We start from the raw sequence: 23,868 nt of genomic DNA on the forward strand, positions 1-23,868 counted from the left end.
GTGCCCCAAAAATACGACAACGTGCAGGATGCAGAAGGACGGAAGAAGAAATGCGCGCTACATACCTTAGTAGCGGCGGAGAAAGGATGTTGGGATGTAGGACGTTTATGATTGGCTCTAGACATGCCACTTACACTTGGTCATTTGGCGATGACAGAGGCCAGAACGTCCTACGGAAATCCTGAGCACGAATTGGAGATATCATGGTCCAATCTAGCTTAAAACACGAGTGGGATGTGGCCGGCACCGATGACATCCCCCTGCTGATCTTAGGGTAAGAAAGGTCACAAGCATAGCTAACACTATCATTGATGCACTCAATGTATCCCTTCATTATAGCCTTACACGAAACTAGAAAAAGTATCTCATTACCCCTAGCCTCAGAAACGGCTCCGCTTAAGGTCATACGTTCCTGTGAGCTTAAATACATAGTATGCCGCAACGTCGTATCGACGCATACTTCTCCTACGCATCGATACCAGACACTTCTCCCACTTCATCAGGGACATCGTTTTTAGATCTTCCATATCCACTCCGCCGCTATATCTATATTCTATCGGGGTTGGTTCGTTTCTGTCCCATTAATTTCAACGGATCGGAGCTTGATGGTCCGAAATGCCAACACATAGGATATGAAGAGAATGGATGCTTCTATAAAGTGCGACGGTTCCATGGCAGGTACATACTCGGAGCAGGTGACGATTATGTTACTAGATGCTCCTGCCCACCACTACCTATTCCGTTGCTCTATGTATCGCGGACCATATCAGATGAGGTATCATCCATTTTGTATTCGGAAAACAAGTTCATGATCAGTCGGAGCGGATCCTGGGGCTTACGCCCATTGCGGAGGCTCAATAGACATGCAATCCACTCATTACGATCCCTTACTATTATCCTGAACAACTGCTCCTGCATCTTTCAATATGGACGGACTGCCATCCCACTCACGTTCGCATGCAATCCCCTTTGTCGGAGTCATGGTCTCCATGGTAAACCACTAGGTAGTGTGGCTCGACAAGACCGGGCAGTCCTGCAGGAATGGCAGGGTATCCGTCAAATCCTGGCAGACAATATCCAACCTCTGTCACTTCATCTAAGTTTTATTTGCGATACTAGGGACCTTCAAACTGCGAGGGGCATTGTTGAATCTTTAGGATAGCTCCCCTTGCTTCGTGGCTGTTCAATCCGTCTCGGCCAGAGCCCAGACTGGTCGATTTCATCTCTAGCCCGATCCATATGCCTTCAGTTAACTTGCAAAACACCCCATGATGCCGGCCACCCTACCACACCACACCTGCCCGATGAAGTCTTGGAGTATATACTGTCCTTTACCGAACTGGTGGCTCCATTTCAACTAGAGTGGTGTCCTATTCGGGGCTTAGCCCCCTTTGACTGCTGCAAGACATGCACCGATTCCCTTTGGGGCTGCTGCTGCTGCTCTTTTTACCTTGCAGCCTACGCAACTGGGTGTACCTGTTGGAGATTGCCACTTTCCCTTTTCCTAGTCAGTAAAAGGATGTATCGGATTGCGACTTCAATATTTTACTCAAGAAACACTTTTTTCATTGTTACTATCCACCGCAAGTGCGTTATATGGTCCCTAGAAAAATCACCTTCAATCCCGACCATAACCACGCAGTTCCTGAACCGACTTCCGTCCTATGCGCGCCCACACCTCCGCTCTATCACTATAGGCTTCCTTGACTTTTGGCCCCAGTCTGTCTTCAACCACCGAGCCATAGCAGACTTGAAGAAAGGCCTTGATATATTGGCCCAAAACCTTGATCTCTCGAAGCTTACAATATCACTTCAGATTGATTCAGCCAAAAATTTTATAACTAATAAGTCAGTTGATGGGTGGATTCAAGCATGTCACTTAATAGTCCAACCCTTGATTCATACGAGCAGGATCAAGAGGCTGTTTGTCTATATCTCTCCTCGACAAGCAAAGCATTATGAACCCGTTCTAGAAAAGGCTGTTCTTGGGGATAACTACGATGCCGTGCAACATGGGAAATATTCTGCGAAGGTTCCATTATGGTATAATGGCTACAGCAGGGAGGGTCCGGTTTACCAAGCTGATGGGCAAAAGGTCTGGCCTCCAGATTATTTTGACGACTCAAATTTTGTTGATGAAGACGGTCTATAAATCATATAGCTCTGGTTCAAGTGTTTTTGCCTAATTAATATCGTTTGCTGTTTAGTATTGCACGTGCCTTGGGGAGACATTTTCCAGAATACTTGGTAGCCAGTCTAGAACTATCCCCGGAATGAAGAAACATACTCTCCAGCGAAGGGGGCTTGCTATGAGACCTCATAGAAGATTTACCAACAGATATGCTGGGGAGAGGTACACCTGGTCTTATGGATAGCAATATACCAGAGCGTTCCCTCTTGGGGTAAATATTCTGGCGCCGAACCCTGTCGTTGGATAAAAATGGCATACATGATACCCTAAAACCTAGACTATATCTTTAGATCTTGGGGTAAATAGGCTACATGAAAGATTTTCGCAGTAACAGTCTATTGATGTAATTAAGTAGCTCAGCTCTGTATACGAGTTTACTTATGCATGGATCTCTAATTATAATCGTTATACTGGTGATTCTGGTGAGTTAGTTAGTCCTTGGTATAGTGATTATAGCGATCAGCTAATTATCTCGACTAGACCTAAAATTAAATAGTCGATCATCGGCGCACTGATATGCGCAGGTAACAAGACCGACTATTACTTCTACGCGATTTGGTGATAGGTAAGGCGCTTCCCGTGCTCAGTGAGGCTGGGGAAGTGCGCAGGTATCAAGTTCGCCCTCCGGTTTCTAGGGTGCTTATTTTTGTCGGTGCCGTCTTATGGATTTTGCGTTTTTTGTCTGCCCTTAAGCGAGAATCCAAGAAAAGGATTCATAGCACTGGCTTTTTAGGGTGTCAGCAGGCTCCAACTATGTAATGCCACACTGACTATCTATTCTTGGGAGTGGGATATCTAGCCCGGTCGATGGAATCTTTCTAAAGCACGGTTCATAGTAGTGCTAGTTAGTTAGTTCAGTAGGTAAATAAAATGAGAGGAGAAGTAGTAGATACTAGGGGACAGGTAATCCAATAGGTACAACCAAGCCCTGGCGGCTCGTGTGTATTGAATGGTTAGAGCAGCAGCACCTTGCGCAGGATTGTTGGCGCAAATGATAATCGAGGGACATGGGCACTGGTAGTTCCCCAAATTTGGTAGACCACCTCTGGTGGAAGTTTGAACCACCTACTAGTATTCATCTCAGACTGAATTGAGCTCTAAGGAAGCCGCACCAACAGTTAGATGAAGTAATTTTTTCATCATTTAACTATCGATTTCGACCGGGTGTCACTGTTGAATGTTCATTCAAGGTCCGAAGAAGCCTTGACCCGCGAACATCAGCTAACTAGAGAAAAAGCAACTTAGCAAGCATGACACGTCAAAACTGGCCTCTCTGCAGCCAATGGCTGGCTGAAGATAGTTGCCACAGTCCTGGGGCGGTAGCTCAGTGGTAGAGTGGAAGATTGCAATGACCTGATTGGTTAACCAAATATTGCAACCTATCTTTAGGTCGCCGGTTCGAACCCGGCCCGTCCCTTATTTTTTGTTCAGTATACTGCTGATCTTTATTAATTAAAGAAAGATAAATAGATAGATATATTTAGAGTATACAGCGTAAAAAAAATAATAATATATATTTTATACTATATTCAAAAATTTAATTAATTTCTTTATCTTTTATACTATATCGGAGTAGTTTACTAAAATAAATCAAGGAATTCGTCTAAACAGTTGTTATGTGTAAATAGTAGATAGCTTATATATAGAGTAAGTTTATCCTTATTTTAAATTTATTCTTTATTTAACTACTTTGTAAATATTATTTTTTTAATATTTTTCTACTATTATATCTATCTACAGTACCAAGGTTTAGACTTATTCTCTTTACGCAGGTTGTCACAGAATTGATAACGATTATGCGAGGTGACTGTACAGTATACCCTGCCCCAGGTGCATGGACATCTCGGAGGCCGGACGGCGCCTTCGGTGTCTATATCAGTCACCTTTTCAATAACGAACAGTGGTCCCTCTCTGAGGATTCAGTACCCTATACAAAGAACTTTAGGAATTCTTAGCTATAAATTAGCAGCGGAAGTAGTAGAGAGAAAATCAAGAATCAGTCTCTGTCCATAGACTATTTACTGTTGTTTTGCCTACGTATCCTTACCTAGTCGACAGGTCTTCTACCCTGATTAGTAGATAATCTTAACACAGGTCGGTTAATAATAATAGGGCTCCTAAGGACTATCGCCTTAGTTAGTCTAGGCATTTCTGGCTTCACATTTATCGCGCTTTTTGGGAAGTTACCTGCATTCCGGTAAGATGATGAGGCCTAGTTCGAGTGCAATGACTGTCTTCAGCTCCAATAGTTTTTCCGAAAATAGCCATATTAGCCATGGTCCTTTTCCCTCTTGCTGTCCAACTCATTTTTCCAGCGAGCTTCACTGACCCTCGATCGGAGAATAATTCAGCTTCCAGGCGAAATATTCTTTGTCAATGTTGTCAGGTATACTTTATCTGGCATTGATCGGAGGCTAGACAGTGTGATTGCGATAATAGTAAACCGTGACAGATAATACAGTAAATCAACTTGGTAACATAGAGAATTATATAATATAGAGTAAACAGTCATAGAAATGTCCACAAGTAAAATATGGCCTATTTGCCCTCCTCCCCTGCTTCCTATAGTGATAGTAGATAGGCTACCTACCTAAACACGCACCGCAGCATCGTGAGTATTTGAGGGTCCTCCCCAATAAGGATTGTCAATCGATCCTCTAGCCACGCTGCTGCCAAAACGGCATTCTTTGCTTCGTGTGTTGAAAAAATAGACCGTAGCACATCGAGAATCGGTAGCACATACATCAAGGCAATCGGACAACGAGTTGATTCGGCTATAATCATGGTCGATCTTGATATCCATGAGTCCCTGACTGCGGCTATGATATTTATCGCGGATATCTATTATCGTCAATCAGTATCAGTATTCCCTTAGTACTTCAAGCCTGTGGATATAGACCACAACATACATTTTCCACAGTGCACGCGAAACCGTTGGTTCCTGAATGTCACCATTTGACCATTCTTGCCCCAACCTAGAGAACTATCAGTAAAGGGAGACTATAAATATGGTTTCCTGTAACTTACAGGTTGGTGGTAGATGGTCGGCAGCCTAAAGGAATTTTTAGCCTAAAGGAAAAAAATGAAAGCAATTTATATTATTACTAGTACTACCGTGAACCAGTTACCAAGCCGGAAATCAAGCCGTATTGGGCAGTTTCACCAATGGCAAGGTTGCCGACAAGTGTCCTGCTACGGTCTTTAATCTTGACTTCTCTGATGTCCTCCAAGACCCTTATACGGCCAGCCCTAGCTATCCTGAACATTCTTACTATCTCAAAATCGCCATTCCTGAACGCAGATCGAAATAGGATTCTAAACAAGGCTCTTCGGCTTACGGTTTACGATCACTTTTGCGCAGGTACTAGCCATGCAGAAGGTCTCCAAGACGATAGCGGACACCAAGCGGATTGGGTACCAGGGTGTTACTATCCTGGGGTATTCCCAAGTAGGTCGTATTAGACCCTAATGGACAATCATCAACAGACTCTTAGCTCTGCTACGTACAGCGACCGGTGCTACGAAATGGTTGAAGAGTGGAAGGAAGGAACTTTTGAAAACCCTACGCATGCTCGAGCCGGGGGATTTCCTCGCCGTAAAGTACGTCTAATAGCACCGCCATCTTAAACCACTCATGGCATTGACAAATCCATTCTTCAGATTGACGGGCGCCGGACCGATTTCGGTAGATACTATGGCAGCGTGCCAGCCAATGCCCGAGGTTGTGGCAAAAGCCGTGGACACGATCTGTGTCGCAACCGCACAACAAGGCATACGTCTGGGGCTCGATGCAGAGCAACAGCTGCTTCAACCTGGACTGGATAAGTGGGCCATCGAGATGATGCGTACGCATAACCGATCGGAGACGCCGGTAGTCTACAATACAATCCAAGGCTATCTAAAGGGGGTCGAAGGCGAATGTCGACAACCATATCAAGCTGGCCGCGCAAGAGGGATGGTCGCTTGGGATCAAACTGGTGCGTGGGGGCTTATACTGAGCATGAAAAGCGTGACTTGATCCACGACACCAAGGAAGAAACAGACAGTTCATATGACATGATTGCAGACATCTTGCACAGGTATGAGCATGCCCTGGATCAGTCGTCTTCTGCAACAGTGTCTCTTCCAAAGACTTTCAAGTGTTTAACGTGGGGATCTGTGGCTGAGTGCATGGGATATCTACATCGGCGGGCAATTGAAAACCGCGACGCCGTGCAGCGAACACAACATATGGTGGCTGCTATACGGAAAGAGCTGTGGTGGAGACTCTTTGGGTGAATCGACTATGAGTTAATACAAACATACAGGGTACTATTCGACTAGAATTGAGCATTTCGTAGTGGCCAAAAAGCAGTAGCCGTAGTTTTATGGAAGCCTAAGCTTTTAGGGTACTCCAGGTCACGCAGCTTATTACTTGATTACGATAACCACATACAATGACGTCATATCACAAGAGGCAATCTGACAAGGCAACCCCACATTTGAGTTCCGATAGTGTACAAAAGTCGGACACTGATCCCGACCTCTACTGTTGAGTATCATCGCCACTTCGTCCTCCCAATATATCGGCGCCTGCCCCTGGTATGCCTCCAACTGAACGACGGAAGAAGAAAAGTCTTCGAGCGTGAGCAAAAATTCCTCACCCTATGTGTAGAGACGGTAGATGAATAACTATATACCTGCTAGATGTGAACGGTGTCGGTCGATGAAGGTGAAGTGTTCGGGATCACATCCCTGTTCACGATGTACTCGCAGCAATCGATCCTGTCACTTTCCAGTGGAGGAGGTTAGGGTCTCTGTTAGTGAACGGTAAGGGGATGAGCAACGTCCGCAGAATCATCGCACTAATATACGCCATCGTTCAATCCCAGCTATCTGAGGGAGTTGGAAGAACAAATTACTAGGAGTGCAACTTCCGGGCGGTATACGACTTCTGCTGGGGCAGAGCATCAGGTAATACCTCCCTTGACGAGAAATGAAGCTGTAGATTTTTCCCCGACTCCCAATGCAACGATATACCCGCCACCGGATGACCGGCAAACAGCTGGATGGCAGACAACGTCTGACGGTAAGCGGATTTTGTTCTGCACTACTCAATATGCTATAAAAGCGTTCTGCTTATAGTATTCCACTTGGTCCTTGAGAACTAACAGCGTCGGATAGACTCTCCCACACGTAATCCTGGAAGAAGGGCTGGCACCGGGAAGAGGCAAGAATGCCATGACTCAGAATTTTCGAAGAATCCACTTGTAGACAAAAAGGAATGGGCTTTTGCTGCAACTCCAGACGGCCGATATTGTGAGATTATTAACCTTTTTGTCACTTATAACTCTGCTGATATAAGCAACATAGGGTATATGGGCCCGTCATCCTCATGGTCTTTTTGTCGTCGCGTCCTGGCCCTTTTAGGGAAACGAGTTCCTGAATCGAACTCTCCACCAGACCCATGGCATCTGGATGGTATGGCATTCAAGCTGCAATGGAAGCAAGTACCCCCCGAGGAATCGCCTGATGTCACCAATATACCGCCTTTGGACTATGCCCTTTTTCTTTACAATGCTGCGAAGTACTATCTCGCTTCTTTATCCTTCCTGATTGATGAGACATTATACCTTCAAGAGTTACACGAATTTTATCTGGATCCAGCAGCGAAGGCTGCCTCACGTAGGTCTTGGTTCGCCCAGTATCTACTTGTGCTTGCCTTTGGAAAAGCCTTCATAACTCAAAGGAATCCATCTGGGTCTCCACCTGGGCACCAGTATGCATCACGGGCGATGGCTTTATTGCCAGATCTATCCGGCATACACGAGGACCCCTTGAGCTCGATTCAAGCTTTGAGCCTAGCAGCACTGTACTTTCAGTCAATTGACATGAGAAAAGCGGCTTTTCATCACGTAAGTTTCCGAGTTTACTGGTGCCAAGGAGGTCTCTGCTTATCCCTTCACTATCCTTTAGATTGGGCAGGCTCTACGTTGTTGTATTACCGAAGGCATACACAGGCATGTACCGGAGGAGCTAGGCGGGCCAGAACTTTCTCAGCGCTGTCGAGCTGTCTTTTGGGTAGTGTACATGCTGGATAGAGAGTTCTCCGCATTGATGGGAGGACCAAACTCAATTCGTGATGAGGACATCACAGTCAGGTTACCTGCAGAGGTGGCGTCTTCCGTAGAAAATACCAATCTGACATTGCATGTTCGGCTCGCGCGCCTCATGGCGCAAATCTTGACAAGTGAGTCCCCTTGACAATCAGCCAAGGCGAGGCTCCATATGAATATTAACACGATTGAGATAGCGGTATATGGGGTGGATAGTGCATCTAATGGAGCGTTGATCAAAGATATTCAGTCTATTCTTCATGCACTAGCGGACCTCTCTCAAGATATCACGGAGTTTCTGGATAGCAGTTTTCATGGAACGGTTGGCCGAGGCTCAAAGATGGCAGTTAGACTGATGCTAGCCCAACATCATGTAAGTGTACCTTTATACCTTGTGCATTTTTTTTTCGACACATACACTAAATGACTCTAAGTGTGTGGTTCTGACAACACGGCCTTTGGTGATGTGTGCTCTCAATATGCACATAGACAGTGCAGAGAGACAGCCATCGCGAAGCATTTGTCTGTCGCCACCCGTGGCATCCCTCTTGCAATGCTGCGCCGATTCTGCCCAGACCATTCTTCAAACTCTTCGGTCGTTGGCCGATGACGACTTGATGGGTATGAAACATTGGTTTTCCCTTCTCTTGCACAATGCCAGCCCTAACCTATTTCGCGGCAGATGCATTTTTACCGTTTCAAGTCGAGCACGCTTCTTCATCTGCTTTTGTTCTATACTTGATTCGCTCAATCGCCCCCTCGCTTATTGCGAATGAGTCCTGGTGTGACAACCTTGACTGTGTTATCGAAAAGCTCATCTCAAAGGGCAACCCAGCGGCACCACTCCGGAAACTGGAACTGAAGCATCTGGACCTTATGCTGACACCCTTAACACCGAGATCTGCGACCCATGCAATGCTTCCAATGACTTCCGACGAGATCCATGATAATAATGATGATACATACGCGCTGGATCAAGTGGACATAGGAGACGAAGTTGAATGGGATTTGTTGGCGCTCAGCCATTCTGTGAGCCTTCCACCAAGAGAGCTGCTCGACTTAGCAGACCAACTGGATGTGGATAGTATCATGCAATCTATGGACACTTGAGCAAGATTATTTACGGCCCAAATAAACAATATATTGCCATAAATTCATATTGAAATCCGAAATGAATGAAAATTCCTTTCATAAATTCCTCCAATTTATGGCTTACAATTCGAGAGGGAGCGTATTATATAGTAGCAACGTTCAGCCCAGCGTGGAAAGAGATGTAAGAAACACTTGACAAGTAGGGTATTCACACAACAGCAATGAAATCCACCTGAATATCTACCCCAGCAGGCAATTTGGATACTTCCACCATAGACCGTGCCGGACGATGTGGAAACGCGGGATCATACACAGAAGCAAAGTCAGGCATTATACTGGCGTCTCTAACATAGACCTACGGCATTTCAAGAGGTTAGTAGAATAACGGTGAAGATTGCAGAAGATTATCCAAGCGTTTGCGCATTCGAAGGGTACTTACTTACCACCACTTTGACAACCCGGTCCAGTCCGGAGCCGGCCTCTTTAAGAATAGCTTCGGTATTCTGGATGATGGCTTTGGTTTTCTCGACGGTGGATCCTTTGATTAGATTACCGTGCGCATCCGCAGGGATCTGACCGGAGAGCCAGACTTGGCCGCCGGCCTTTATTGCTTGCGACTGCATTTCATAATATTGTTGGCGAAGTGCTTCGGGGGCTTCCTCTGGGCAACATACGTAGTGTGCGAAAGCTAGACAATAATTAGCATGTATGACTTGAGAAAATTTAGGATCAATTCCCACGGGCATATGCTCGATTGGTCTGCACGCTTGTTACTGGGGTAAACATGGGTGCAGTGGTGGATATGGATCGACTCCTAAAGGCTGGGCTCGGAAGAGAGTAGAAGAGATGACTGAGGGAAGATAGACTGCGGATAGCACGCGGGGAGAACATGTTTTGAGTTCGAAATCAGAGCACAGCTAAGGCAATAAACACAAAACGGGCTATAACCATGCGCTTTGGTAGATCGGTCTTTCTATACAAGAGGTGGTCGGGATTGTAAACCGGTCCGTCGGAGAACAGCTCCGACATCTTTCCCATTTTTCAACATCTTTAAACGCCACCGTTTCCAATCACAAACCCATAAAAATATTCTAAAAACCAGACTTCACATCAAAATGATACGACCACAAACCTTCGGACGCTTCCTGTCCATATAGTAAGCCTCTAGCCACAACGTCTCTGCCCCCGAAAACCAAGTCACACAACTAACAGTAAACCAGCGCCACACCCGCTCGCAACGCTCTCAAGCACCAACCATTCGGAACCTCCGCCAAAGTTCCTCAATGGCAGCTGTGGCAACAGCAGCAACAACAAAAGAAAGCGAGAGCGACGCCGCACACAAAAACTACAAAATCGTACAAGATGTAGGCAACTTCGCAGAGAAGGAAGCCCAACGTCCCGACTTCGACCACGCCAAGCCCATCGAAACCACCAAATCCCCTTACCCAGCCTGGGACTACGGACAAGGGATACCAGACAACAACGCCAGTCTATCGCAAGAGCATCACGAGGTGGACCCCTACGCGCCAGACCGGCCCTCGGTGAACAACTACCGGCTGCTCGTCTCCGCCATCGCGCCCCGCCCAGTCGGGTTTCTCAGCACCGTCAATGCAAAGGGCCAGAAGAATCTCTCCCCCTTCAGTTACTTCCAGGTCATTGACCATGACCCTCCGATGTTCATCGTCGGGTTCTCGTCCCGTCCGGGCCGGGTGAAAGACACGTACCGCAATCTCAAGGAAACAGGCGAGTGTGTGATCAACACCGTGTCCGAGAACATGATCGAAGCGGTGAATGCCACCTCCATCGATGCACCGTATGGTGTTTCGGAGTGGGATGTCTCAGGTCTGCACGAGGCGCCCTCAACGACTGTGAAGCCGTCGCGCGTGCAGGAGTCCGTGTTCAGCATCGAGGGCAAGGTGATCGATATTAAGGAGTTTGCGGATCATCAGCAGCCGGGGATGAGCATTGCTGCTACGGTGTTAATCAAGGCGACGCGGTTCTGGGTTAAGGAGGGGGCTGCTGATGCCGATTTCAGTCATATTGATCTTGACAAATTGAGGCCTGTGGCGCAGCTGGGAGGTGTTTCTTATGGGCGGATTGTGTCGACTTTTGAACGGCCGCGGACGAAGTGGAGTAATGAGGTGGTGAAGAGTGAGTTGTTGGCAAGCTTGGAGGATAAGGTAGAGAATTGATCTACTAGATTATGTTTGTGGATAGATGGTTTTGTATATAGAGGCATTGTGTCGGTGTTGCGTTTTTCTTGCTCTCTCTTTCCTTCACTCTCTTTGGGGTCTCATCTAGATAGAATTTAGATTTGATGGATCCAGTCACCAGCGAAAGTGTAGTAGTCCTTCTCACAGATCAACACCAACGATATTCTTGTTCGAGCCGACGTCGATTCGCTTCATGGGGGCATTATCATATCCACAATCGACCCATATGCCAACGTCACACTTGTCCTAGATCCAAGCCAGCCCAGCGCCACCTGACCAGTGGATGCATGGGGCGATTCAGTAGGGACTGTGTCCCGTCTTCCGAGCATCTGACCTAGCCTTTACACCCTGCGTCAAGCAAGAGTGGTGAGTGGATTTGAGCAGGGGGCCTGAAATTAGATTAAACCTTTCTTCCTCCCTAAGGTGGAACCGATGTGTAAAAGCGGATGTAACCTTAGTAGCAAACTAGCAGCGAAGTTACACGGTAGACCCAATAAAATTTATCGATAGCGAGTGGTCCACTTAGTCTAATAGTCTGCCCTATAAGCCACATAGATGGGGCATCGTCAAGTCATGAGATCAAAGTGACCGGCAGATATGATCGTGGTGCGACGGAGATGTCCGAATTGACTTTTTCTAGGAGCCTCATTTCAGCATGCTTATCTTACATCAGACTTGGCGTATGGTTCAGGCATCTCAGGCGTTTTGAGGCTGAGTTTTGGGTCTTCCCTGAGATGTAGATGTTGGATCGTATGTATCCCATGGGCCTTGGACTTCGCTACGCAAGGCTGTACTGGTCACCATCAATTGCTATATAAGGACCGGTCAATTCCAGCAAGAATGAAACCTAACAAGGTTGAATCCAACAGCAAATCCCTTACTGCTTTATTAGAACCACTCAAGGAACAATCCCACATCCACCACGCCTAAATTGAACAATATACTGTTCTACACCATGACAGAGATACACAACAAGGATAGCACCATGCGGTCAGTCGTTTTTGACGGCCAGCCGTTCGAGGTTCATGTCCGTGATGTACCAAAGGCAAAGGTCGTCAGGCAAACGGACGCCGTGGTTCGGGTCACTTCAGCGGCTCTCTGCGGCAGCGACCTGCACAACTACCACGGCGTCTTTGGCAGCAAGCAGGTGCCTTATCCTATTGGACATGAAGCGATGGGGATCGTCGAGCAAGTGGGAACAGATGTTGATTCCGTGAAGGTTGGGGATAGGGTCATTATCCCTGATTTGCCTGATGGCGTCGGGCTGGCTTTAGAACCTGCTATTACCCCTTCAATTGCATTTTATGGACAGGGAAGTCAATTTGGTGATCTGGGAGGTTGCCAAGGTATGGTTTAGCGCTCAAGAATCATATTTTTCTATTATCTCTTGAGAAACAAGAGATCGATCCCCATTGGGGGAAGAGTTTGTGTCTAGCTGACAACGCCCATTTCAACAGCCGAGTTCGTGCGTGTTCCACTGGCGGACAAATCCTTGTTTGTTCTCGGGAAGGAATATGATGATATTGCAGACACAGATCTGGTTCTTCTTTCAGACATTTTCCCTACTGCCTGGGCGGGCGTTACTTGGTCGGGGTTCGAGGCCGGAGACAAGATTGCGATTTTCGGGGCCGGCCCAGTCGGACTCCTTGCGGCGTATTCGGCAATTCTCCGTGGTGCCTCACGAGTGTACTGCATCGACTCCGTCGAAGAACGACTAGAACTCGCCGCTTCCATTGGCGCCATTCCGATCAACTTCACGAAGGGTGAACCGTCGGCGCAAATCCTGGCCCGGGAACCAGGCGGCGTTCAGCGCACCGTGGACTGTGTTGGGGAGGAGTGCGTCAACGAGACATTGAAGCCTGATCAGTCGTTTGTAATTACACAGGCGATCAAGTGCACCAGCGTGGGTGGTGGCTTAGGGGTTATTGGCGTATACTTTGCTCAGGCGTATTCCAAAGGAGTTCAGCGAGGAAATACTATCTCACCATCTATTACTTTTCCCATGACGCTCTTCTGGGAAAAGAACATGACGGTTCGTGGTGGTGCGGTGGACAGCAAATTATATGTGCAACCACTGCTGGAATTGGTGAAATGTGGCAGAGCTAAACCGGGGTTCGTTTTCTCTAGCGTTATCGATATAGAAGAGGCACCGAACGGATATCGACGGTTTTCGGATCGCCTGGAGACGAAAGTCATGATCAAGTTCTAGGAATCAGGATAGAAAGTGCATTGCCAATAATGTTTATTAAACACTCCTTTATGGCCTTGTGTCTGACTCAGAAATAGACCAACAAATAATTGCAACTATACTTGTACAACTCAGAAGATAGAACTTTCTCTATGTCAAGTATCCGCGAATGTATATGTTCTAGGGCACAAGTACAGCACAGCCTAACCATGACAAGGAAATACTCCGAAGTAACATTGACTCATTAGACCCTCATAGGAATAAAACTACCCTCAAAAACAATATCACGAACAACCCCTACCAACCACTCACTCACTCACTCACCCTCCCACCACAGATAACCCATCAACAAACCGGCTCCCTCACAGCAGGAACATACTAAACAACATCTAACATCAGCACTAATCTTTCTAAAAATCTCACCCCCGAAAGTCCCGGGAATGGAAGAAGAACGAGAAAGAACTTACAGGCCAGATCTGCACCTTCTCCAAGTCCCAAACCCCACTCGTAGCATAAACATCTTTCTCTATAACGGCACGGACTTCTTCTGCGCTCTCGCCGGTGTACACAACCATGCTACCTTTAATTTGGATATCACTGTTTTCTGTACTGTGGGATTCAAGGATGGCGCCTGTTTTGGGTTAGAATTCTTATCATCATCACAATATGTACCCACAGTAGCGGTGGCGATATGATATATCCAGGTGGTAAGCAATGATAATATCATCGCAAGATAGATAGATGGGATAGAGCTTACCTCCATCGACAAGTCTCCCAGCTGCTACTAGCAATTTGACACCTTCATAATGTGCGCTGTGTACACCCGTGAGCACTTACTTCACTAATCATTTTATATTTTATTGGTAAAGATATGTAAGGACAGTAGACTGTGGTCTGTAGAAACTTACCCTTTCACCTTCTTTCTGAGCCCCAGGACATTAGGCTTATCGGGTATAATGCACAGGAATTCTTTCATCGGGGCGATTGGCTTTGTCTTTGTCTTTGTTGAGAGGAATCTTGTGCTGATTGGACTCGGGGGTGATGGCCGGAAGTGTGCCCTGGAGGCGAGTCTGGGGGCTAGGCGGGTAGTCATCTGGTATAGTAAATATATACGATTGTGATTCTAGGTTGGTAAGAGGGTTTGTCTTGTGACGTATCTTTGGTGACCGGACTCGATTTGAGGGGTTGTTATGTATCTCGATTGGTACTTGGGTTTAATGTATCGGTGCACGATGCCGATGGTTGTTGCATTTGTACCGGAAGGAGACTCCGATGGTGTTGGGAGTTAGGGTTATGGTTTTGTTTGACACTGCGCCACCTCTTTTTCTTTTCTTTTCTTTTCTTTTTTTACAAATGACTAGATACGAGTACTACAACGGAAACTGATAGGAGCTTAATTGCTGAAATAGATGCATACATGCTCTACGGGTTATGCGCGTGAGGTTGTTGAACGGCGTCCTACGAGAGGCTGTCCAAGGCGCTCATCGAATAGAATGTCCTGTTAAACTCGGTCAAAGCATTAAGCGTGGATTATGTAGATAGGTTAACCCGGCAAGTCGTCAAACGTTTCATGGACGAAGTATATGTACTGTACAAACTGACATCTACCATGCACGATATTGCCAGAAAGAAATCAGAAATAGAACTGGAAAATTAGAGTACATCCGAAACGAAACTCTCGCGCTCAGTCAACAACAATAAAGTCCATATATAGTAAATAACAGCGAGAAAATAGTCGCTGCAGCAGGATATATACCCACATTCAGAATGAGGACCGTCGGTTTGACTCAGCCCTGTCTGTTCTGGCTGCCAGCGCCGTTCCCTGATGATGCGGGTCTCATTCCGCTATTAATTTGAGCCGCAATCTGGCTCTGTTTGAATCTCTCAAACGTCTCTGCATCTTGCTTATGAGTTGCCCATAGCTCTTCTACAGTCGTGCCTAACTGCTCGAACGTTTTGTCGGCGCCCACGCTGTCAAAATGGGAATGTTCCTGCTCCTCTTGCAAACGTTCGAGTTTCTCGCGAAGGGCCGCAATGTGTGCATCATCGAGGGCGAGCGATGAATCGTCGCCGCCTTGATCGAAGGAGGGATTAAGAAAGTCGCGGCGAAGGTTTTGGCCAAGACGATGGACATGGCCTTCTTCTGAGGTCATTGCACGTGAATGGAGAGAAGTCATCGAGCTTGCCCGTGATATGCCCAAGGCATACTGATCGGCATCTTCATCGTCAATAGCACACTCATCGCCTTGATCGGCGATCGGTTGGGTGCCGAATGTAGCTCCACCGTTTACGTCGTCACCAGAATTCTGGGAGCTGTTATCCGGAGCCGTAGCGAAGACCGGCTGTGGTATGATCCGCGTCTCTGGATACTCGTCCTCAAATCGCTGAATCATCCTATGCAGGGTGAAATCAAGGAACTGAAGACGCCCTAACGTAGAAACAAAAGAATTAGCATTATCATCAGCTCATAGATGCGACGTGTGGACATACTGTAATTAATATCATTGCCGGCTCTATCCTCACGGACAAGAGCCGAGTGAATCCTGGTACGAATATTCCGGGCGGATTCAAGTAAATTCTTCGACATATCGCGGGGTCTTTTCGCTGCATAAGGCTGGGATTTCCTGTGTCTAGGCGTTGTCGTGCCACTGGGTGGGCCAGACTGGTCTCCGGGCATATGATGATCTAGGTTACCAAGGCAGACCCCCAGAGCTTTGACGACACCGGTTCCTCCAATGACATAGTCCTCATCAGGAGCTGGCTCATCATCTTCCTCGCCAACTTCCTCCCCGCCGCCATGGCCAACAATATGCTGCAGAATGTCGGGCACAGGAACGGTCTCACGGGCACAGGACGGGTCACCAGGCACAGATAAATCTCCTTCAATAGCACCTCGTTCGAGGTTTTGAAGAGAATAGGCCACGATCTGGGAGGCGAGAGCCTTCACCACTTCATTGTTTTCTGCACTTGGAACTTCGATATCCACTGCGATGATCGTCCGCGACACACGTACCGCTGCCATTATGGAGGCGTAAACAGCACACGCTTCTTCCTGGTTACTCGCGTCTGTTGCAGCAGCTAGCGCACTAATTGCGGGATTTTCCAAGATGCTCAGGTGGCACAACTTAGGGCATTCGGGAAGGACTTCCGCAAGAGCGATGGCATGGTCGGCGGACAAATTCACATCAGTTAAATGGATGCGCTTCAGCGAGGGCATTTTTGGGAGGAAACGCCGGAAAATCGCTAGAGCATCAGGTTGACTGGAAAAGAGCTCAGGGTTATGGGAGAAGTCAATGAATAGAAGATTGGGAAGACGCGTCAAGGCTTGGAGTAAAGGACCAATGGCAGTCGGGGTAAGAGCGCAGTCCGCAAGACTCAGCGCGTAAAGGTTGGTTTCTTTTTCAATAGCCGATGTAATCAGGTCCAAATGATCTCGGATGGGATTGCCGCCCAGATCAAGCCCTTCGCATTTGCGTGACCTAAGATATCGAATAACATGTTCCAAGCCTTCTCTGTTCAGCTCGTTGTTCGCGAAGCCAAGCCGCCTCAGCCCGAGAGTCGTGGCTGCATCACAGATCTTCTTCACCTCGTCTGTTGTGGGTTTGCACTCGCTCATCAAGAGCTCCTCAAGATGATCACCACCGAAGCGCCGAGAGAGAGAATTAGCGAAGACAGTTGCAACATCCACTGCGGAACCAGTAGCACACGAGGCTTTAGGGAGCTGGCCATTCAGATCATGTGTTGTGATAGGTGTCTTCGGAAGTGGTATACCTGACAGGTCAATGGCCTTGAGGGATTTCGAGAGGTGAACGAACAGGCAAATATGGCGCCACCCTTCCTTGCCGATCTTTGGATTATCTTTGAGGGATAGTTTCTCTACAACGCTATTTCTTTCTTCTTTCGCCGGAGCCTGAGAGACCGGGCCCGACTTTCCTGTTCGCTTGCGTCTCTGCCTCATCTGCTCCACGGTTTTTGTGGAAAGCAGGGCAGCAAGGATTGACCGCACTGAGTCATCTGTCAAAGCACATTTTTCCAGGATAATCTTTCGGACAGGGACTACCGCCAGCCAGTCACTGAAAGTGGCCATATCCTGGGGTGTCATGGGAAAGTTGGTGAGATCGAGCACACCAACCGTTCCTGGAGATTCCGCGAGGATGGAGGAAGGCGCGGAGATTTCATCAACTATTCTTTTCAGCACGGGCGTCTCCCGTAACTGGCAGCAACGTCTGTATATCCGTACGGGGTCCGTTGTCGGGTGGCTCTGCGTTCTCGAGCGCGGGTTACCGGGCAGAGGTGCGGGAGGATGGTCCTCATGATCATCGGCAGTTAATTGTAAGGGAATAGAACCATTCGCTTCTGCTTGTCTCCGTCGCCTCTCCCTGCGCTCCTTCCTTTCCTCCTCCGATCTCTTCTTCTTTTCCTGTTTTCTGGTTGGCTCTTTGGCTTCGCCATTTACTTTGGCATCATTTGGGGTGGTTTCCGGTTGACCAGCCTGCGTTCCAGAGGCGATATTTTCTTGGGTCCGCTTTTCCTTATCTGCCAACACTGTTTGCGGATGTTTCAACGCAGAGCCTTCATCTTTGTCTTTCGATTTGGTGCCTGACTTTTTCGTTTTTCCATTCAGATCTGGGACGTTCCGGTGCTTGGCATTGGTAGGACTGCTTTCTTCGTCAGACTCTCGGCGAGAAATACCCGCAATCTCAACGTCTACGCAAAATGCAACGCGTCGTAACTTGGCCTGGTCCAAATCTGGGATCTTGCACCTATCCCGGCCCTGGTCAATGTTCATCACGCGACGTTCGCAAATAACACCATTTGAAGCCAACTTGCCCGATCCGCCCGATGAAGAGGATGACAGTTTCCGAAAGGCATTCTGGAGGAACGATGGGCCCTTGGGAGAAGCGGACGTAAACGGATTCGGGTCGTCTTTTTTTTCATCGTCCCTGTCTTTGGGAGAATAGGCTGCTCCGAATGGATTGTGCATATCGAGTTTTGAAACCGGAGAGGTTGCCTTAACGGTCGGTTGACTCTTTAAGCTGGACTGCGACGGGGGTGTAGAGCCCGAAGAGAACTTGGAGCTCAGGCTTGAGATCCATGAGTTCCGCCTCCCGATTGGCTTCGGAGCACTTTTCTGAGGATTCGGGGACGATCCAGTCGACTTCCCATCCGTGGTCTTATCATCAGATCTCACTTCCTTCTCAGTTCGTTGAGCATTCTTTTGCGCCTCCGGCGTGGGTGTTGCGGCAGGGGTGAGAGGCTCGTATGGAGGTGGTGGCGAGGTTCTCTCGACGGGAGTTTCTTTACTTCGTGGTCCGACGGCGGGTTCCGTATCGAGAGCCGGCTTGTCGCTGTGCGTAGACGACGTGGATTTGCACCTGGAGAGATTATCTGCTGGGACGTTAGAGGCCAATCCGAATGATAGTGGATGCGACAGAACACCCCCGTAGTGGGTATAGCGCTGGCTGGGGTTCGCTGTCACCTTTCTGCGTATGATGCAGCCAGCTGACATCAACGGTCTCAACCCCTTCCATTTTGAATAAAATTCTCGCCTGGCAAGTCGATCGGAAATTAAATGACTTTGTGGCCCAGCAAATTATTTGGTGTACTGGTGAAACAGGGCAGACGGGTTCAAGCGCATACTCCGGTCCACGGAGTCAAGAATCAACCACAGTTCGAGGATTCAACAATCAGCAGTATAGATCGTAGAATATAGTGTGTCGAGTCAAAGACGCATCTGTTCCCTAATGAACCATTACAGGGCCTGATGGTGGACGTATAACATCATGACATAACGACAAGGGCTGGCGATCATGGTGGGTCGGAGAAAGTGATTGGTGACAATGCGGCAGAGAGAATAGATGACAGACGAGTCCACGAGGTATAAGACACCTCGAGGGCGAAACCTCAGGAGGAAAAGGAGAAGTAGAAAAAAAAGAGGCCGGTGCGGAATGAGGCAAATTGGGATGAATGGTAACTCCGTACCTTCACCTAGTTTAAAGAATGGCCGACTGCGGACTAGTTAGTGGGGATTATCGAAAGCTGAAGGAATTCTTTGCGGAGGGTTTCTCTCCTTACCTAATCCTGGTACGACCACGGTACGGTACCGCGATAGATTACCGGTTGAACGTTGAGAAAGCACGCAGGAAGTATCCATCATTGATGCACGATTCATGTCGCACGACTTATCCCTGGTCTACAAGCATAATTCGTCTCCTTGTCTACCATAAGCGACGGACTCCCGTCGAATCGCCTGTCACTTCCTCTTCCGTGGTTTCCGCTGGTAAATTCCGTTTTTTCCTCACACGACACAGCGCCAAGACTCCCTAGAACGCGTACGGTAACGATACGTGGGCCTAGAAAATAGGGTCAATCAAGAGGGCCCACGTCTGTACCATTTACCGATGCCCCATGATTGTTAGTAGCGGAATCCCCCTCATCGAAGTCTGGGATCGAACAAGAGAGTCGATGATTAACCTCTTTGTAATACGGTTTGGTAACTGAATAACTACGCACCAGTGAAAAGTGATCTAATTGTCCCATGGACAGGATGTACTGTATGGACGCAGTACACCGTACAACAATGCCTCGCCGTGTAACAAGCCAAAGAAGCTTGTTCGAAATTCTCTGTGCTCTTCTTAGGGCACGAGATGCATGAGGCCTTGATAATGGTGATTAATCCCCCGCGGATTGGTCCAGCAACTGGCCTCCTGCAAGCACTAGTAACCGATCCTCGTCGGTGCATATGACGTAGTCGTCCAGCTTTCCTCGTTATCATGATTGCATGATCTCAATCGGTCCACCATATCAGATCGAACCAAGAAAAATGATAAAAAAGAAAGGCATGGAAATTGAGCAGTGAAAGGGGAGGACGGTTTCGTGCGATCAAGATCTCCCATCCACGCAGACTGGTTTTGGTACCGCGTGGCGTCCAGTGTTTCCGGGGGTTACGATTGACTTGAGTTTAAAGTATGACGATCCGAACCTTTCAATACAGGAGAATGTCTGGAGTCTACCAACACTTTCGAGTATCTTCTGTTATTCTGTGTGGCTTAAACTTTCTCTTTCTCGAGTACGTACGGAGGACTTTTCAACCCCTCTTTTTTCTTTTTCTTTTATTTTTTTTTACCCCCTCCACTTGAAAACACCTGACTGGGCTGCAGAGTGTCCCTTTGGGAAATATAAGGCTTTTCTCTTGCCCGTTTTGGCTGTCATCAGAACTCGTAAAGTACAATACCAAGTGCCTCGACTTGAGAAGATAATCTTTAGTTATAAGATACTATCTCGTCATAATCAATCTTCAGAGTAATTTCGGCTATCATGGCCGCGAGGAACTACCCAGCTCAGTAAGATGCTCCGGAGTCGATTTGATGCATGTTACTATGTACAGCAACACCGGCCAAACCCACATTCACGCACACACTGGCAAAAAAACCCACTCGACTAGCACCAACAAGTGGTTCCAGTTCCAGCGCTATGGGAACAATCTATGGCGTAATAGTCCCAATTGGACGAAGATCCTTTCGCTAGGAGAGGGTGGATCAGGTGATCGGTGGGGCGGCTGTTACCACTTTAGGTTAGAACGAACCAGGCACGTGAGGGGAAGACAACAAGACAACAAGACAACAACACCGCTACAAGCGCTGGAGATCTACGCGGAGTGTTGAACTTTCCCCTATATCCGACGGTGAAGTGGGCTAATACAGTACGTAAACATTGTTACGCTCATTGTGGCAAGCCTTTACGACTTGTATGATATGTCACTGCAGTCTTGATACCAGCTGGCATCCCCGAACGGGAAGTTGATAGACGGTCAGTTTGGTTTGTCCGCTGCCACATTCTATTGGTTGTCTGTACGCAATAACCATCCCATATTCTTGGTGTGTTTTATTAGGGCTGGACATGAATAGCAAAATACGGAGTTTCTTCTACACCTGATGGTGTACAGACCCGACATACAGTTCGGTACCAGTCTCGATGCGTTCGTGTGTAACAGGCAAATGTATATGAATCAGAAGATGACGCGGGCGGAGGCCTGAGACCAGCCTTGCATAGTCAATCCCCCACAGCAAACTTGCTCCGCGCTCGCAGCTTCGCGCCATACACATAGATAAAAATCATCCCAAAGACACCTCCAACCGAGAGACCCGCCAGCACGGTAACCCCTTTGCCAATTCCCAGGTCAAGAAACATATACCGCGCGAACATGACGAACCCGGCGGCCGTTATGGATCGCGTAAAGTCGGCCGCCGCAAAGAGCGAGGCCACATAACGCGGGTACGATAACGATATGTAGACGATAATCGCCTGATAAACAACAAAGGATGATCCCGAATATATGACTATGCCGATGGTAGGCACGATCCAGTGAACTGAGTGTCGGACTGTCCAGGCAAACATGAAAAGACCAGCGGGGAGGAGAAAGACTGCGGGAAGTGTTGGAATCAGACGGTCTTCTTGACTGGGATTGTCGGTGTGACACCGAGGAATAAAGCTATACTTCAGATACACCCCATACAGTCCTGCGGCTAATGCACACCCAACAATGATGGCGAGGAATATCAAGCTCAAAGAGGTTTGGGGCATTTCATGTACACTGCCGTAGGCAATTGGGAAGGCCTCGAAGAATGAGTAATAGACAGCATACACAAACGACGCGTAAACGGACATATATGCGAGAGCTGGGTCCATAACTGTGATTTCAATTGGCTTGATCAATGCGTCGATCAATATGGCCTGGAAGTCAAGCCGTCTAGTCTCAGCTGGGGCCAAAACAGCTGGATGGAAGCGACGAAGGCGTTGGGCTCGACGAAGCAAAATTGTCTCATGCGACGTCTCGGGCAGTAGGCAGATGAGAATGATGAGGAATGATGCGCTCATCAGAACAATCTCCCATAGAGGCCAGCGCCAGTTGGAGGTCACCGCAAAGGCTGCCAGTAACGGTCCCAAGGCCGGGCCACAATAAAATCCAGTGACCCAAAATATGAATCCATAGGGGGCCTTGATCAACGAAAGCATATCCTGTATAGTGGCGCCCCCGCTGGCCAGACATGGACTGCCAAAGAAGCCCTGAAGAAAACGCAGTACGACGATGGCTGGAAAGTTATCTATGACTGCGAGGATAATCGACACAATTACAAACAGTATAAAGGATAATACGTAAGGAGGGTTGCGACCGATGCGAGCAATTTCACTCAATGGCGAGAAAACCAAAGGGCCGACACCGTCTGTGTTGAATTAGTACTTCGACATAAGATCAAAAGAAGTCATTCGGGAAACAAACTCACATCCGACAACGTAGATAGCCAAGGTTAGCTGAACGACCTCCCTAGAAACGCCATATCGAAGCATCATGAACTCGTAACTGGGGATAATAATAGACGATCCACAATAGACGATGAATGAGTAAGCCCTGGTATCGGTCAGTAGATGGTCGATGTCAACAATGTATTGCACTTGCGAGATAAGCAATGTCACCCATGCTTTGCGCCCCAAAGACCAATTTAAGGGGTTTCTGGATCATCAGGCGTATACCAACCGATGATCATGCCCTGATCAATTGTGTTCGCGGTGCACAGCTTCTCCGCATATAAAATTGTTTCCTGGCCGCTCTCGAGGTCTTTATGAGAATGTTCGTCCAAACATGAAGCTCTTTTGGCCTCACGAAGGTCAAATGTCGGATCATCTTCAGGGTAACTCAACCAGCGAGACCCAAGTAGAAGACGAAGAGTATCACCTAAAACAGTTCCTCGTATCCAGCTTTTCATGGCGACAAACGATGGCGATGTCTACCTTGGGGGGGTAAGAAAGGGGAAGTAAAGCAAAGAGAACGTTAAAAACAAGATTGAATATCTGTATCTTTAGCTGTTTATGCTATAAACTAGAGAGCCATGAGTACATTCCCCCGAAGCATATAGTTGCGAAGCGAGGCGTGCAGGTTGGTGCATTAACAGTGCTCATCTTGTTCAGGTCACTTTTTGTCTGCAGTATTAGCAGACAAATACGTCTCGCAAGCCACAAGTTTACATTCTCAATATATGGCCACTGTGACCGACTCCGTGGAGTTAATTTGCTACCAGATACTGACTCCAG

The 23,868-nt window shown here is 47.7% G+C and overlaps 7 protein-coding genes across 7 annotated transcripts; 3 read left to right on the forward strand and 4 right to left on the reverse strand.

Moving 5' to 3' along the window:
- Positions 1-5,356: 5,356 nt before the first annotated feature.
- Positions 5,357-9,396, forward strand: ANOM_001567 (uncharacterized protein; the record flags this gene model as incomplete). Its single annotated transcript, XM_015546824.1, has 11 exons — positions 5,357-5,639; positions 5,701-5,791; positions 5,852-6,036; positions 6,096-6,270; positions 7,063-7,259; positions 7,355-7,489; positions 7,544-8,085; positions 8,147-8,420; positions 8,484-8,659; positions 8,721-8,907; positions 8,969-9,396. 11 exons carry the CDS (start codon positions 5,357-5,359, stop codon positions 9,394-9,396), a joined length of 2,673 nt encoding a protein of 890 aa, XP_015410964.1.
- Positions 9,397-9,586: 190 nt separating this feature from the next.
- On the reverse strand, positions 9,587-10,164 carry ANOM_001568 (RidA family protein; the record flags this gene model as incomplete). Its single annotated transcript, XM_015546825.1, has 3 exons — positions 9,587-9,733; positions 9,822-10,066; positions 10,119-10,164. 3 exons carry the CDS (start codon positions 10,162-10,164, stop codon positions 9,587-9,589), a joined length of 438 nt encoding a protein of 145 aa, XP_015410959.1.
- A 497-nt stretch (positions 10,165-10,661) lies between these two features.
- ANOM_001569 (flavin reductase family protein) lies at positions 10,662-11,570 on the forward strand (the record flags this gene model as incomplete). The annotated part of the gene is made up of 1 exon (XM_015546826.1): positions 10,662-11,570. One exon carries the CDS (start codon positions 10,662-10,664, stop codon positions 11,568-11,570), a length of 909 nt encoding a protein of 302 aa, XP_015410958.1.
- Positions 11,571-12,546: 976 nt separating this feature from the next.
- ANOM_001570 (glutathione-independent formaldehyde dehydrogenase) lies at positions 12,547-13,800 on the forward strand (the record flags this gene model as incomplete). Its single annotated transcript, XM_015546827.1, has 2 exons — positions 12,547-12,937; positions 13,049-13,800. 2 exons carry the CDS (start codon positions 12,547-12,549, stop codon positions 13,798-13,800), a joined length of 1,143 nt encoding a protein of 380 aa, XP_015410975.1.
- A 404-nt stretch (positions 13,801-14,204) lies between these two features.
- Positions 14,205-14,872, reverse strand: ANOM_001571 (YciI family protein; the record flags this gene model as incomplete). Its single annotated transcript, XM_015546828.1, has 3 exons — positions 14,205-14,410; positions 14,537-14,592; positions 14,688-14,872. Coding segments are annotated over 3 exons (447 nt in total), but the record flags the coding sequence as incomplete, so codon positions are not given.
- A 528-nt stretch (positions 14,873-15,400) lies between these two features.
- ANOM_001572 (putative cell wall biogenesis protein Mhp1) lies at positions 15,401-19,310 on the reverse strand (the record flags this gene model as incomplete). The annotated part of the gene is made up of 3 exons (XM_015546829.1): positions 15,401-16,207; positions 16,270-19,167; positions 19,259-19,310. The coding sequence occupies 3 exons, from the start codon at positions 19,308-19,310 to the stop codon at positions 15,567-15,569; spliced, it is 3,591 nt and encodes a 1,196-aa protein (XP_015410977.1). The 3' UTR covers positions 15,401-15,566.
- Positions 19,311-21,831: 2,521 nt separating this feature from the next.
- On the reverse strand, positions 21,832-23,543 carry ANOM_001573 (cycloheximide resistance protein; the record flags this gene model as incomplete). Its single annotated transcript, XM_015546830.1, has 3 exons — positions 21,832-23,003; positions 23,064-23,188; positions 23,311-23,543. 3 exons carry the CDS (start codon positions 23,541-23,543, stop codon positions 21,832-21,834), a joined length of 1,530 nt encoding a protein of 509 aa, XP_015410978.1.
- Positions 23,544-23,868: the final 325 nt, after the last annotated feature.

Source organism: Aspergillus nomiae (assembly GCF_001204775.2).
Source record: "Aspergillus nomiae NRRL 13137 chromosome Unknown contig00020, whole genome shotgun sequence".
Classification (NCBI taxonomy): domain Eukaryota; kingdom Fungi; phylum Ascomycota; class Eurotiomycetes; order Eurotiales; family Aspergillaceae; genus Aspergillus; species Aspergillus nomiae.